At 49.6% G+C, this 15,142-nt stretch overlaps 1 protein-coding gene and 1 long non-coding RNA gene across 2 annotated transcripts in view; both read right to left on the reverse strand.

Annotated features, from left to right (window-relative positions):
• Positions 1-519: 519 nt before the first annotated feature.
• The window catches only part of LOC100482254 (myosin-3), a 23,612-nt gene continuing 8,989 nt past the window's right edge, over positions 520-15,142 (reverse strand). The window contains exons 17-40 of the mRNA XM_034647204.1: positions 14,454-14,541; positions 14,248-14,365; positions 13,719-13,842; positions 13,488-13,629; positions 13,155-13,408; positions 12,728-12,970; positions 12,462-12,638; positions 12,206-12,351; positions 11,145-11,235; positions 10,327-10,716; positions 10,098-10,224; positions 8,863-8,981; positions 8,494-8,690; positions 7,928-8,111; positions 4,761-4,926; positions 4,354-4,478; positions 3,485-3,793; positions 3,159-3,362; positions 2,950-3,075; positions 1,902-2,072; positions 1,704-1,808; positions 1,445-1,540; positions 1,199-1,336; positions 520-654 (exon numbers count right to left, since the gene is read on the reverse strand). Coding sequence (XP_034503095.1) covers positions 628-654; positions 1,199-1,336; positions 1,445-1,540; positions 1,704-1,808; positions 1,902-2,072; positions 2,950-3,075; positions 3,159-3,362; positions 3,485-3,793; positions 4,354-4,478; positions 4,761-4,926; positions 7,928-8,111; positions 8,494-8,690; positions 8,863-8,981; positions 10,098-10,224; positions 10,327-10,716; positions 11,145-11,235; positions 12,206-12,351; positions 12,462-12,638; positions 12,728-12,970; positions 13,155-13,408; positions 13,488-13,629; positions 13,719-13,842; positions 14,248-14,365; positions 14,454-14,541 — 3,867 coding nt within the window. The 3' untranslated portion in view covers positions 520-627. The remainder of the gene's footprint in view (positions 655-1,198; positions 1,337-1,444; positions 1,541-1,703; positions 1,809-1,901; positions 2,073-2,949; positions 3,076-3,158; positions 3,363-3,484; positions 3,794-4,353; positions 4,479-4,760; positions 4,927-7,927; positions 8,112-8,493; positions 8,691-8,862; positions 8,982-10,097; positions 10,225-10,326; positions 10,717-11,144; positions 11,236-12,205; positions 12,352-12,461; positions 12,639-12,727; positions 12,971-13,154; positions 13,409-13,487; positions 13,630-13,718; positions 13,843-14,247; positions 14,366-14,453; positions 14,542-15,142) is intronic.
• Positions 6,169-6,658, reverse strand: LOC117796975. The gene is made up of 2 exons (XR_004621775.1): positions 6,539-6,658; positions 6,169-6,366 (listed from the first exon to the last, which is right to left on the reverse strand). It is a non-coding gene; the product is annotated as an uncharacterized LOC117796975 (long non-coding RNA).

The raw sequence follows: 15,142 nt of genomic DNA on the forward strand, positions 1-15,142 counted from the left end.
CGACCTGAGCCTTTGTGTTTCCTCACGTCACACTGAGAGGCAACTCTTCCGACAAACTCCCCCCCTCCTCCCCCTGCCAAAGCAGTGGTTCATCTAAGAGTATTTTTCCTTTATGATCTAATGCCACATTTAAAAGCCATCTCTCGGGGTGCCTGGGTGGCACAGTCGGTTAAGCGTTCAACTCTTGCTTTTGGCTCAGGTCATGATCTCGGGATCGTGAGATCGAGCCCCGTGTTGGGCTCTGCGCTGAATGTGGCGCCCGCTTAAGATTCTTTCTCTCCCTTTCCCTCTGCTCCTTCCTGCTTGTGCTCTCTTTCTAACAACAACAACAAATCTTTAAAACTAAATAAAATAAAAGCAATCTCTCCCTGTCCTCAAATACACACACCAGAGGAATTTATCAAGCCATCTGCCGACGGAGATTTCAACATTAGGCACAAGAATCACCAAGCACTGAACCATTTCCACACAGGGAAGAGAAAACAAATACAGCGAAACAGCCTCAAGTTGAAAACGAAGCAAAGTTTAATGCACGTGAAGGAGTCACATGGAAATTCACGGTAATGGCCAGGAACCATGAAAATATACATTTTGCATATTTTCTGTCCTGCTCCAGAAGAGAATCACTCACTCTTCACTCTCATGGACCACCATCTGGAAAGAAAGTGGGCGTTTTTCGTTACGGCAGATGGCAGACACCCATTTCCTCCTGTCCCCTCTCCCTGCAAGCATCGGGGAGTTGCTCGCCTGTGTTTTTCAGTAGGACCCAGGATATTTTCTGGACCTCAGGAGGATACACGATTGCATACGTGGAGGGAGTCACCCCAAAACCTGAGAAACTGGCCCCCAGAGAGCAGGCCCCATCCTCGGGGGACTTCCACCTCGGGTTATGTACCCACAGGCACAGTGACTGAAGAGTAGCACCAGCAGAGGGCGTCGGAGAGATCTCGGCCGGAAAATGCTCCTTCCTTTTCAGGATGGTGTTTGCTTTACTGCAGCTCGCGTTTTGGAGGGGCTCTTCTCAGCTAAGTGACTTGAAGCAAACCCCTTCCTTTCCTGAGCCTGAGATTGACCAAGTCCTAAAGTACGGGGTTCTCCAAGGGTCTGCAGCACTGTGGGCTCCCCCCAGCTGGCCCAGGAGCCACAACCCCCGCACGCACCTGCTTTTCCGCATCTAGGGCCCGTGGGCGCCACCTACCCGGCTGGTGGTGAAGTCGCGGGTCTTAGCGCGCAGCTTATTGACTTGAGATTCTGCGATGTCAGCTCGCTCTTCGGCCTCCTCGAGCTCATGCTGAGCTTTGCGGAATTTGGTGAGGTGAGCGTTGGCTTGTTCGTCCTAAAACCACAGAGGCCGGGCAGGTCAGGTGAGCGTGCACCTGTCTCGGAGCTCCCGGTGAGGGCCGGGCCAGGCCGCTGTCCCAAAACCGCAACGTGTCTGACTTACAGCCTCCTCAGCCTGCCTCTTGTAAGACTTGACTTTCACTTGGAGCTTATCCACCAGGTCCTGCAACCTCAGCACGTTCTTCCTGTCCTCTTCGCTCTAAAAGCAAGAACACAGCCTGTAGCTAGAGGAGGGGGCAGAGTTGCACGAGGTCTGGCCACCTTTCTGGGGCAACGGCTTTCTCCCCGTGTTCTGGAGAGAGAACCCAGGGCGGGGTTTGCGCTTTGCAGCGAACAGGCCTGTCGGGCTTTCTTTCTCTTACCTGGTAAGTTAGCTCCTTGACCCGCCGCTCATATTTCCTCAGGCCCTTGACGGACTCCGTGTTCTTCTTCTGCTCCCCTTCAAGCTCAAACTCCAGCTCCCGTATCTGGGGAAACAGTTGGGAAGTCGGTCCGGGGCCGGAGACGGAGTGGCTGCGGCCGGAGGCCCTGCCTATGCCGGGGCTTCATCCCGCCAGTACCCGTGTCTCCAGTTTCTGAATCTGCTTCTTGCCACCCTTCAGGGCCAGCTGCTCAGCCTCGTCCAGACGGTGCTGCAGGTCCTTCACCGTCTGCTCCATGTTCTTCTTCATGCGCTCCAGGTGGGCACTGGTGTCCTGCTCCTTCTTCAGCTCCTCGGCCATCATGGCTGCCTGGAAATGCAGACAAAGATCAGGTGCCCGTGTCAAACCTGGGCACCCAGAGGGCCAGAGCCACGCTAGAGAAGGACAGCGGGTAAGGCAATGACTGAGTGGAACTTGAGAAGAGCTAAGCCGGGTACATAACAGAACCTAAGAAGTGCGGCGTCCAGGGACTGGATGGAAAATGGTTTCTTCCCTTTCTTAAACTGGCCTCTTTGGGACCTTATCTCCCCCCACCCCCTGCCCCCAGAAATTCTTTACTTCATTATACCCAATATGTTTTCAAAAGAACCTGAGACCTGCAGAAGACCGGTTGGTAGCCCGCAGGGCAGGTTTGGGGGTAGTGAGTTAAGGGAAGGCCGGTAGGGCATTGAGGCCTGCACACGTGCAAGAGCAGAAGAGTTGCAGTGGTCCCCACCAGGCAGCAGGTGGCGCTGTGGGAGCCGTGGCCTGCGGGGACCAGGCTGCTCAAGCCCAGGAGAGTCAGGTGCAGGTGGGAGGGAAGCCAGCTCCACACCAGGTGACATAGGGTGTGACGTCGACATCTAAGGGTCTCGTTTCCACGTTTGCAATAAGTCGGATGTTGAAGGACAGAAGGCCCTACCTCTCAATGGGCCTTAGAAACGGATTATAATCCTTTCCAGTCTTTTTTTTTTTTTTTTCCTATGCTCCCTTATTTATCATATTGGCCTTTTAAATGTGCGGGAGGGGACGTGCTGAGTCCGATGCAGGGGAGGTGGGTTGCAGTTCAGGAGCAGAATGCACCCCTGCGTGCCCCCGGGGGAGGCCCTGACCCTTCTAGTGGGAAGGACCTCAGGGTCGGGAGGAGGAGGGGCTTCAATGCAGTAGGAATTTGGCCGTGCACAGGCACAGCAGGAGAGAGCCTTACGTCTGTGATGGCCTTCTTCGCCTTCTCCTCCGCATTCCTTGCGTCCCTGCTGGCGTCTTCCACCTCGCTCTGGAGCTGCGTCAGGTCGGTCTCCAGCTTCTTCTTGGTGTGGATGAGGCTGGTGTTCTAGGGCAGGAGGGGCGGTGTTCCCGGGCGTGCGTCGGGCCAGGTCTCGCCCCCCACCCCCACCCCACCTGCCCACCCCTCACCTGGGTGTGCAGCAGCTGCACTCTCTCGTTGGCGTCCAGGAGCTCCTGCTCAGCCAGCTTCCGAGCCCTCTCCGTCTGCTCCAGCGACGCCCGCAGCTCCTCGACCTCGGCCTGCAGCAGGTTGGCTCTGCGCTCCACCATGGCCAGCTGCTCCTTCAGGTCCTCCTGGCCGCGGAGGGCGTCGTCTAGGTGGAGCTGGGTGTCCTAGCCAGACAAGCCAGGAGAAGTCGGGTTGGCGCGGGGGTGGGAGGGCCGCGAGTCTAGCCCGCGTCTCTGCGTGTTTGCGGGGCGGGGAGAGGTGTCCCCGCCCAGGAGCCGTTCCAGACCTTCAGCTGCCCTTGGACACTGCGGAGGTGCTTGACGGTCTCTGCGGCCTGGCGGTTGGCGTGGCTCAGCTGGATCTCAATCTCGTTCAGGTCGCCCTCCATCTTCTTCTTGATCCTGATGGCCTCGTTCCGGCTGCGCACTTCGGCGTCCAGGGCGCTCTGCATGGTCTCTACCGTTCGCTGGTAGTTCCTCTTCAGCTGCTCGATCTCTTCGTCCTTCTCAGCGATCTTTCTGTCGATTTCTGATTTCACCTGCGTCAGTTCAAGCTGGATTCGGAGGATCTTGGCCTCTTCATGCTCAAGGGCGGCCTTTAGAGAACAAAGCAAAACAGAAATGGTGCCAATGAAGGGACAGAGCCTGCCACACCACCACCTTTAGTGGGGATAAAGCTTCAGTGGGCTATTCGTACCTCTAACTCTACAATATTCAAAACGATCTTAAAAAATCCCTGATTTACCTGAAGGGCAGAAATAACATCTCTTGCATTGCTGTTTGTTTTTTATTTTACTATCGCATAATAATCACATTTAAATCATCCCATTTCTTAGGAGCATAAATCACCTTATAGATACTTTAAATTCATCCACGGTTTTGAAAAATCTCTAGATTTTCTAGACCTATTTTAATGGAATGCTTTTTCTTCAGTTAAGTCCAAGATACCCCACAGGTGTGATTTCATGCCATTGTATAAGAAAGGAGCCGGCCTCCGGAGTGTGGATTGACAGAGACGGGAGGGCAGGAAGGCTGACACAGAGGGAGGCCAGCTAGCACCGCTCCCTGCCTCGCGCTGGGCTGGGCTGCGGCTCCCTCTGGGTGGGGAGGCTGCGCCCAACCCCCTCCCGCGGCAGTCGGCTTGCCTTCTGCTCACCTCTGCCTCCTCAAGAGCCAGCTGGATATCTGCCTTTTCCAGCTCGATCTGCTTTCTTGATTTCTCCAGTTCGTGGATGGTTTTACCATTCTCCGCAATTTGTTCGGTGAGGTCGGCGATCTCCTCTGCAAAGACACAAGTTTGGGTTGCATTTTAAGGCCTCTGCCCAGTTTTCCAACATGCTAAACACTTACTGAATGCTTTGTAACTAGTTCGCTGCCCTTCTAAGGGGGCTGTTTCCGAGAGATAACATTGTGTCCAGGCAGAGGCTCCGCAGTCCCCCCCTTGGCTGATGGGCACCGTCCGCACATGCATGCCCGAGACGTGTGCAGGGATTTGCATCCCGAAGCCATGCCCGCTCCGGCAACAGTGCCAAGGTGGACGTCAGGCTGCCTCAAACTGCTTACGCTCCAGATTCTTATTTTCTCGTTTCACAGTTTCGAGTTGATCTAAGGCTTCCTCGTAGGCATTTTTCAGCTTGAAGAGCTCGGTGCTCAAGGAACGGGACTCCTTCAGAGATGCCTCCAGCTCGGACTGGCTCTCCTCACACTTGGTCTTCCATTCGGCCAGCACCTGGAACACGGGCAGGGGAGGTGTGCCCTTGATTAACTCTGCTCCAAGCTCCTAACTGAGCATAAGCATTAAGAGAAATACTCCCAGAATTGGGGCAACCCTCGGCAGCATCTCTTGCCTGGTGCCTTGATCTTGATGATTTCAGGAGCCCAGATTTCGTTCCATAAATTTACTCAAGATCAGTAACATATCAGCAACAGTTGCCATCTCTCAAAAGCACGTGGATCCTCTGAGAAGGTAGTCTCTGAGCCTGACTGCCCTTTTCTTAATATGAGAATGAATGGCCCTGCCTTTCTAAATTTTTCCTTAAAACTTTGGTTCCACTCAACCTTAATGTCATACTAAAAGGGAGGCTTTCAGAGAGCCTCTCAATGGGACCCAAGTTGGATTCCCACATGTCAGCCACCCAGACAGACCAGCAGTGCCGGGAAACAAAAATATTTGGAACTGAACACATGCTAGCAATTGGTTTGTCTCTGCTAGCAGTGCTTGAAAGGGACCTCCACCCCCATCCCATGCCCGTTTCATTTTACACACAAGGAAACGACAGCCCCGTGAAGCTCAGGACTTGCCCAAGGCCACACGGCTGGTGGGGCAGAGGCAGGACTGGGACCCAGTCTCCTCCTTCCATGACTACGGGGGAGCGCCGTTCAGCTTGCATGGAGCTGACCCCGCACCTTGTCAAAGTTCCTCTGCTTTTTGTCCAGAGCGGCGGCCAGAGAATTGGCTCTTTCAACATCAACCATCAGATCCTCGACCTCCCCTTGCAGCCTCTGTTTGGTCTTCTCCAAGGAAGCACACTTAGCATTCACTGCCTCAACCTGTTCCTCTGAATCTTGGAGGCGCTGAGCGAGTTTTTTCCTTAAGGAATATGAAAGAGAAGCAGACGCTATTCAGATCTCAGTCCTCTTGAACATCACTGTTCATCAAGTTGGAGTCACTCATCTGTGTGACTCAAATACTCCTTTACTTTCTTAAGCCCAGGAGAACTTCCAGTCTGCCAAAAACCAGTGATCAATAACCTGCCTTGTCTCTAACTGAGATCAAAGTTGTTTGTCTTAATGAAGTGTGTTAATGCCAGGTCCCTCTCACCACGCACGCACGGCACTGCATTAAGAGACGGAGGCGGTGGGGAAACACCTTGTAATGTAACAAAACCATTCCCAAGTAGCTCTAACCCACTGCCCTCTTATCATCTCATCATCTGAGCCCTCTTGTTCTACAGGCAAATGGACTTGCATACTTGGCCTCCTCCAGCTCCTCCGTGCGCTGGATGGCGTCCGTCTCGTATTTGGTCCTCCACTGGGCCACCTCGCTGTTGGCCTTGGACAGCGCCCTCTGCAGCTCGGCCTTGGACTCCTGCTCCTCCTCATACTGTTCCCGCAGCAGGTCACAGTCGTGGCGGGAGGACTGCAGGGCGTGGGCCAGGGCGTTCTTGGCCTGTGGGAGTCAAGAAAGAGGAGAACCCCAGTGGATGAGCGTTTCGGGGTCATGTGCATGATATAGTCCACGCATGGTCCTGCTATCATCACCTACTGAGTAAAGTTGCCCTGTTCTACTGCAGGTGGTGATTGAAGGTTAGACCAAGAAAGCAGTCCCTCAAATGACCTACCTTGCTTTCTTCCTCTAACTGCCTCTTGAGCTCTTCTATTTGCTGGGTAAATGCTTGTTTGCTCCTGGAAAGTTGGGACACTATGCTTTCCTTTTCTTCCAGTTGACGACTCAGCTCCCCTGTGTCCAGAAGGAAATATTTTCATTTTATTCATGCACTTACCCATTCATCAAGTTCCTACTGTGTGTAAGGCACTGTCCTAAGACCCAGGGAGAGAGTAAATGACAGGGTTGGTCCTTTCTTGGGGGAGAAGGGAGGTGTCCGTGAAAAAGAAACCAAAGACACAACTGATAGGGTGTTGTTATAAACTATTAGAAGCTTGGAGTGACTTTTGTCGGTAAAACCCATCGGGAACAGCTGTAAATTTAAACATTACCATCTAAAAACACCCATCAGACCTTCCAGTGGCTGGTGTGTCCAGCTGCTTGTTGATTTGTCATTAAGAGAAATAGTGCCTTCCTTAGGACTTTATAGCTCATAATTTGAAGTTAGACTCTTGGGTAAATGTGGTGGGTTCAGGTTTGTATGCAAGAGGAAAAAGGTGGAGGAAGAGACCTTATGACTCCAAAGATGAATCCCCAAGATGATAATAGAGGGGGCAACTAAACCACTTTTCTTCGCTATCTTGGTTGTGGCTGGGATGATGGATTGGCAGACCAGGGCTGGGCGGGGCCACGTTTTCTAGGTGAAAGCCCCACATAATGTTCCCTTATGTCTCTCCTACGCACCAGGAGCCTATACAAATTGGCTGTGTTTCTTTATCTATTATCTAAAACACTTGATTGCGGACCACGAATCTGAATGTTTGTGCAGCAAGAAATAGAAAAGCCTTGGGAATTCGTTTCTAGTATCGTTTCTGCCATTTAGATTCTTTTCAATGCAAAGTATTATCGATGTTAAAGAGCTCGAACCAAGTGATATTCTGACTCCCCTCTTGTTCCGATCTGCTTTTCTCGCTCCTGTTTTTACTGAACTCTCAAGTTCCCTCCTTCACGATATTTTGAATTGACTCTTTTTTGAGTTATTCTGATTGCTTCTCTCAGAAAATATGCTTTCCTAGAGATTCTCCCCCACACAGGGCTGCCCTTTGAGGTTGACCAGTTGCCCCTCACCCCCCACCGGAGATGACCACGAGGTGNGGAAACAAAAATATTTGGAACTGAACACATGCTAGCAATTGGTTTGTCTCTGCTAGCAGTGCTTGAAAGGGACCTCCACCCCCATCCCATGCCCGTTTCATTTTACACACAAGGAAACGACAGCCCCCTGAAGCTCAGGACTTGCCCAAGGCCACACGGCTGGTGGGGCAGAGGCAGGACTGGGACCCAGTCTCCTCCTTCCATGACTACTGGGGAGCGCCGTTCAGCTTGCATGGAGCTGACCCCGCACCTTGTCAAAGTTCCTCTGCTTCTTGTCCAGAGCGGCGGCCAGAGAATTGGCTCTTTCAACATCAACCATCAGATCCTCGACCTCCCCTTGCAGCCTCTGTTTGGTCTTCTCCAAGGAAGCACACTTAGCATTCACTGCCTCAACCTGTTCCTCTGAATCTTGGAGGCGCTGAGCGAGTTTTTTCCTTAAGGAATATGAAAGAGAAGCAGACGCTATTCAGATCTCAGTCCTCTTGAACATCACTGTTCATCAAGTTGGAGTCACTCATCTGTGTGACTCAAATACTCCTTTACTTTCTTAAGCCCAGGAGAACTTCCAGTCTGCCAAAAACCAGTGATCAATAACCTGCCTTGTCTCTAACTGAGATCAAAGTTGTTTGTCTTAATGAAGTGTGTTAATGCCAGGTCCCTCTCACCACGCACGCACGGCACTGCATTAAGAGACGGAGGCGGTGGGGAAACACCTTGTAATGTAACAAAACCATTCCCAAGTAGCTCTAACCCACTGCCCTCTTATCATCTCATCATCTGAGCCCTCTTGTTCTACAGGCAAATGGACTTGCATACTTGGCCTCCTCCAGCTCCTCCGTGCGCTGGATGGCGTCCGTCTCGTATTTGGTCCTCCACTGGGCCACCTCGCTGTTGGCCTTGGACAGCGCCCTCTGCAGCTCGGCCTTGGACTCCTGCTCCTCCTCATACTGTTCCCGCAGCAGGTCACAGTCGTGGCGGGAGGACTGCAGGGCGTGGGCCAGGGCGTTCTTGGCCTGTGGGAGTCAAGAAAGAGGAGAACCCCAGTGGATGGGCGTTTCGGGGTCATGTGCATGATATAGTCCACGCATGGTCCTGCTATCATCACCTACTGAGTAAAGTTGCCCTGTTCTACTGCAGGTGGTGATTGAAGGTTAGACCAAGAAAGCAGTCCCTCAAATGACCTACCTTGCTTTCTTCCTCTAACTGCCTCTTGAGCTCTTCTATTTGCTGGGTAAATGCTTGTTTGCTCCTGGAAAGTTGGGACACTATGCTTTCCTTTTCTTCCAGTTGACGACTCAGCTCCCCTGTGTCCAGAAGGAAATATTTTCATTTTATTCATGCACTTACCCATTCATCAAGTTCCTACTGTGTGTAAGGCACTGTCCTAAGACCCAGGGAGAGAGTAAATGACAGGGTTGGTCCTTTCTTGGGGGAGAAGGGAGGTGTCCGTGAAAAAGAAACCAAAGACACAACTGATAGGGTGTTGTTATAAACTATTAGAAGCTTGGAGTGACTTTTGTCGGTAAAACCCATCGGGAACAGCTGTAAATTTAAACATTACCATCTAAAAACACCCATCAGACCTTCCAGTGGCTGGTGTGTCCAGCTGCTTGTTGATTTGTCATTAAGAGAAATAGTGCCTTCCTTAGGACTTTATAGCTCATAATTTGAAGTTAGACTCTTGGGTAAATGTGGTGGGTTCAGGTTTGTATGCAAGAGGAAAAAAGGTGGAGGAAGAGACCTTATGACTCCAAAGATGAATCCCCAAGATGATAATAGAGGGGGCAACTAAACCACTTTTCTTCGCTATCTTGGTTGTGGCTGGGATGATGGATTGGCAGACCAGGGCTGGGCGGGGCCACGTTTTCTAGGTGAAAGCCCCACATAATGTTCCCTTATGTCTCTCCTATGCACCAGGAGCCTATACAAATTGGCTGTGTTTCTTTATCTATTATCTAAAACACTTGATTGCGGACCACGAATCTGAATGTTTGTGCAGCAAGAAATAGAAAAGCCTTGGGAATTCGTTTCTAGTATCGTTTCTGCCATTTAGATTCTTTTCAATGCAAAGTATTATCGATGTTAAAGAGCTCGAACCAAGTGATATTCTGACTCCCCTCTTGTTCCGATCTGCTTTTCTCGCTCCTGTTTTTACTGAACTCTCAAGTTCCCTCCTTCATGATATTTTGAATTGACTCTTTTTTGAGTTATTCTGATTGCTTCNACTGAACTCTCAAGTTCCCTCCTTCACGATATTTTGAATTGACTCTTTTTTGAGTTATTCTGATTGCTTCTCTCAGAAAATATGCTTTCCTAGAGATTCTCCCCCACACAGGGCTGCCCTTTGAGGTTGACCAGTTGCCCCCCACCCCCCACCGGAGGTGACCACGAGGTGTGGCCCCTCCCATCCCATCACTCACCAGCCTCTGTCTGCAGACGGGACTTCTGTGTTGCCAGCTCACTCATGCTCCTCTGAACCTCCTCGTTCTTGCCCCTAGCCTCGCTCAACTGATCCTCCAGACTTCGGCATATTTTCTCCAGATTGGCCTAAAGGATTGAAAAGAGGGAGAACGTTAAGTCTGTGTTCAGACTGGAATGACCCAGAGGTGTCTCTCCTCAAAAGCACGGGGCCACATCCTGCCCAAGCACCTTGGATTTCGACACGCTCTCCACGTTGCTGGACAGATCGTCGATCTCCAACTTGAACTCGCTCTTCTCCTTCTCCAGCTTCTGCTTGACCCTCTGCAGGTTGTCTATCTGCTCCCCGAGCTCAGCCATGCTGTCTGCATGCTTCTTCCTCAAGGTGGCCAGCATGGCTTCATGCTGTAAGGTGGCCTCCTCCAGGTCCCGGCGCATTTTCTGGAACTCAGCCTCCCGCTTCTTGTTCAGCTCGATCTGGGTGGAGGTGACACCTCCCGCCTCTTCCAGCCTCTCACTCAGCTCCTCCAGTTCCCGGGCATAGTCGCTGCGCTGTTTCTCTGTCTTTGCACGGGTTGCCCGCTCTGCCTCAATCTCCTCTTCCAGTTCCTCAATCCGAGCCTGTGGAGGGCGGCCATTCACCATGGGCAGTAGGTCCCCGGGGTGACTCACTCTGAACATCAAGTACAAGCTACTTTCCATTCTCTTTAAACAAACCAATGGTTGGGATTCTCCCAGGGGAATAGGACTGTTGTTAGTTTCCTTTACAATGAATGTGTCCTTCCCCAACATGGTCACACCCCTGCAGTGACCAACCTAGGACATTGTCCATTCAACTAAATGTTGACCCCCCCAATACCTTCATTATGTATTTTATTTTAAGTTATGGAAAAATTGTTCATCTCTGCTATGTCAGCCTAGCAGAAAGTAAAGTGATGAGGCAGGCAGACCCATGGTCCTGCCTACTTGCTTGAAATGGCTTACAGCAGATGGCACCCAGCCCACATTCAAGACCTTCATGCGAAAGAAAAATGTGGGACACCTCCTACCTGTAGCTCTTTGATCTTCTTCTGAAACTGGAGGCCCAGAGTCTGCTCATCTTCCACTTTGCTTTGCGGCTGACTGTATTCAAAATCCTTCCTGTGAAGGAAAATGCAGAATGTGTGAAGACAGAATAGCCAGAGACTCAGAAGATTGAAATCACTGGCTGACTGTATTCAAAATCCTTCCTGTGAAGGAAAATGCAGAATGTGTGAAGACAGAATAGCCAGAGACTCAGAAGATTGAAATCACTGGCTGACTGTATTCAAAATCCTTCCTGTGAAGGAAAATGCAGAATGTGTGAAGACAGAATAGCCAGAGACTCAGAAGATTGAAATCACTGGCTGACTGTATTCAAAATCCTTCCTGTGAAGGAAAATGCAGAATGTGTGAAGACAGAATAGCCAGAGACTCAGAAGATTGAAATCACTGGCTGACTGTATTCAAAATCCTTCCTGTGAAGGAAAATGCAGAATGTGTGAAGACAGAATAGCCAGAGACTCAGAAGATTGAAATCACTGGCTGACTGTATTCAAAATCCTTCCTGTGAAGGAAAATGCAGAATGTGTGAAGACAGAATAGCCAGAGACTCAGAAGATTGAAATCACTGGCTGACTGTATTCAAAATCCTTCCTGTGAAGGAAAATGCAGAATGTGTGAAGACAGAATAGCCAGAGACTCAGAAGATTGAAATCACTGGCTGACTGTATTCAAAATCCTTCCTGTGAAGGAAAATGCAGAATGTGTGAAGACAGAATAGCCAGAGACTCAGAAGATTGAAATCACTGGCTGACTGTATTCAAAATCCTTCCTGTGAAGGAAAATGCAGAATGTGTGAAGACAGAATAGCCAGAGACTCAGAAGATTGAAATCACTGGCTGACTGTATTCAAAATCCTTCCTGTGAAGGAAAATGCAGAATGTGTGAAGACAGAATAGCCAGAGACTCAGAAGATTGAAATCACTGGCTGACTGTATTCAAAATCCTTCCTGTGAAGGAAAATGCAGAATGTGTGAAGACAGAATAGCCAGAGACTCAGAAGATTGAAATCACTGGCTTTAGGACATACTTCTTGAGTCTTTCATCCAGCTGCTGCTTGTCATTCTCCAGATCTAATATGGACTCTTGGGCAAGCTTCAAGTCTCCCTCGAGCTTCCTTTTGTTCCTTTCCAGATCAACACGGAGCTTCTTTTCTTGTTCTAGGGAGCTTTCCAGCTGAAAAGGGCACCGTATCCTTTTGAGAACAAATGCTTTGCACCCAAGGGTTCCTGGGGGTCTCTTCCCACCCTGAAGTTCTAGAACTCCCGTTAGCGTTATTTACTTACATCATCGACTTGCTGTTCTAGTTTGCTCTTGATTTTGCTCAAAGAATTGACTTTGTCTTCTTCAGCTTGGAGGTCATCCAGGGCCTGCTGGTGGGCCTCTTGGAGGGCCTTCTTCTCCCTGGTCAGCTTTGCAATGGTTTCGTCCAACCCTGCGAGTTCCTCGGTAAGGTTTTTAACCTAAGAAGAGGCCACAGCAAATTATAAGAAGAAATAAAGTCTGGTTCGCAATGACTACATGAAACTGGAGAGACCCGCGGAGAGAGTACCTTATTCTCCGTGGCATGCTTCTCCTTTTCAACCTTGGCCAGGGTCAGCTCAAGGTCATCAATGTCTTTCTTAAGCTCTGAACACTCATCCTCCAGTTTCCTCTTCTTGGCCGTCAACTCAGCATTGATCTCCTCCTCATCCTCTGCTCTCTCAGTCACCTCCTTGAGCTTGGCCTCCAGCTGGAATTTGGCTTTGATCAGCTGGTCACACCTCTCCTCTGCGTCCAACAAGTTTTCACTTTCCTTTAAAAAACAATAAAGAATCACGATTTCCTTTAATGAGATAAGGTTTGTTACATTCCATTACCTTGGTATAAATGAAGTCCTTTAGAAAGCATCCCAACTGCAAAGCAAAAACCCCACCCCAAATCCAGTCTTCCTAAATAATCAAATCTATAAGCAAAGGTAAACAATCCTAAACACATACGGCTTGCACTTGGAGCTGCAGGTCATTCTTCTCTTGTACTAGAGTCACCAGTTTTTCCTCCAGTTCCTTCCTTTTTGCCTCCGACTTGGCGAGCTCATCTTTGGTTTTCTGAAACTCTTCCTTCATGGTGGCCATCTCCTTCTCGGTCTCCGCGCTCTTGAGGAGCGGCTTGATCTTGAAGAAGAGTTTCATCCAGGGCCAGTGCTTGACGTTCATGAAGGCGCGGATGTTGTACTGGATGCAGAACGGACTCCCTAAAAACAAAATATGGGTTATTTCCAGGAGAGACCCTTCACTTCCCCCAAAGAGCTCATATATGAACAGAGACCCTGCTTGACCTTCTCTGCACCATCTTCTGGAATTCCACACGCATGAGGAACCCTCTGCACACCGCTTGTGTCCGGGTGATCAGTTTGGCCAGGCGGTCATCCCGCATTTCCTCCAGGGTTCCCAGCAAGCCAGCCTTAAAGAACACCTTCCAGGGGAGAAGGATGATATGAGTCCCTGTGATGAAGAAGTCCAGAAGGGACTGCAGGCCAGCATCTATCAGAACCGAGGCATTACCTTGGTATGTCCAAATTTGTACTGAGTATGGTCAATGTCGATGGAAGCCAGTAGCTTCTCACAAGCTTTCTTGCTGTCAATGAACTGTCCCTCAGGGATGGCACTGGCATTCAGCACTCGGTATCTGCCATTATAGACACAGAAACAATCACAGACCATTAGCAAAGACGTTAACCTTAGAGACCAACTAGTTTAGGCTCTCTTCTATCTAACAGGCAAGAAGGCCAGCCAGGGTCTAGAGAGGGAAAGAAACTTGTCCATCGTCACACTGCTAGGTGGTGGCATGGAATCTAAGCCCCCTGACGCTTAGGAATGGTCTTTTCCTCCATACCATATGTCAGAGATGCTCTTGAGAAAACATGGGAGAAAGAAATATGTATACCTTGGCCGGGAGGTAGGTCAATCATTTTACAGGAAAGTCCACAACTGCTCTGTTGAAGTGGGCCTTTTCATACCAGTATTTTTCCTTCTCAAATTCCAGCATCTATACACCGCAGCAAGAAGCATATAAAACGTTTTTATCACACACCTTTGTTTAAAATCCCCATAGAGAATCCTGTTTGGGAACCCCTTCCTGCAGATGCGGATGCCCTCCAGAACACCGTTACACCGCAGCTGGTGCAGGACAAGGCTGTGTTCCATAGCCCCTGGGAAGAGAAGCAAGAGACATCAGCTTCATGCGGGATTTCCCAGAAACTGAGCACCGTCTACGGCAAGCATCAGCAGGGCTCTTACCTGGGGTTTTGGTCTCATTGGGAATTATACAGCGCACAAAGTGCGGATGAGTTGTTCTTAAATTTGACATCAGCTTGTTCAGGTTTTCCTAAAAGATGAAATTTGACAGTCTGCTGTAGGCTTTTACAAATACGGAGATATACTGTGATGAAAAATAAGATCTATATTTTCAACATATCATGAATTCTAATGAATGAAATTATTTAACTCTTTAATAGCCCAATGACTAGAGGTACACGCAAATAATGGATACAATGGTCTTTTGCCTCATGGTGAGCTAGAGACTAACCACGTACAAAATGCTCTCTGAAACCAATTCCAGAAATGTGTCTAGCTCTGCTGGGAGCTTGAGATGCTATTGGCTGTGTCCCTCAGACAAGTGGGAAAGTTTGTGCTGAGGACTCATCCTCCAGGCCAGCCACCCCTACTACCTGCAGTACNGGCTCTGCTGGGAGCTTAAGATGCTATTGGCTGTGTCCCTCAGACAAGTGGGAAAGTTTGTGCTGAGGACTCATCCTCCAGGCCAGCCACCCCTACTACCTGCAGTACAAAATAACTGAATTCTGGACCAACGTTTGTTAAACCTCATTTATATATTACATAGATTTATATAGTTGTTACATATTATTATATATTCATATATGTAAATTTTATTATACTGCCGTTCAGCCTCACTAAGTAACAGCAGA

Source organism: Ailuropoda melanoleuca, chromosome 17, assembly GCF_002007445.2.
Source record: "Ailuropoda melanoleuca isolate Jingjing chromosome 17, ASM200744v2, whole genome shotgun sequence".
NCBI classification, from domain to species: domain Eukaryota; kingdom Metazoa; phylum Chordata; class Mammalia; order Carnivora; family Ursidae; genus Ailuropoda; species Ailuropoda melanoleuca.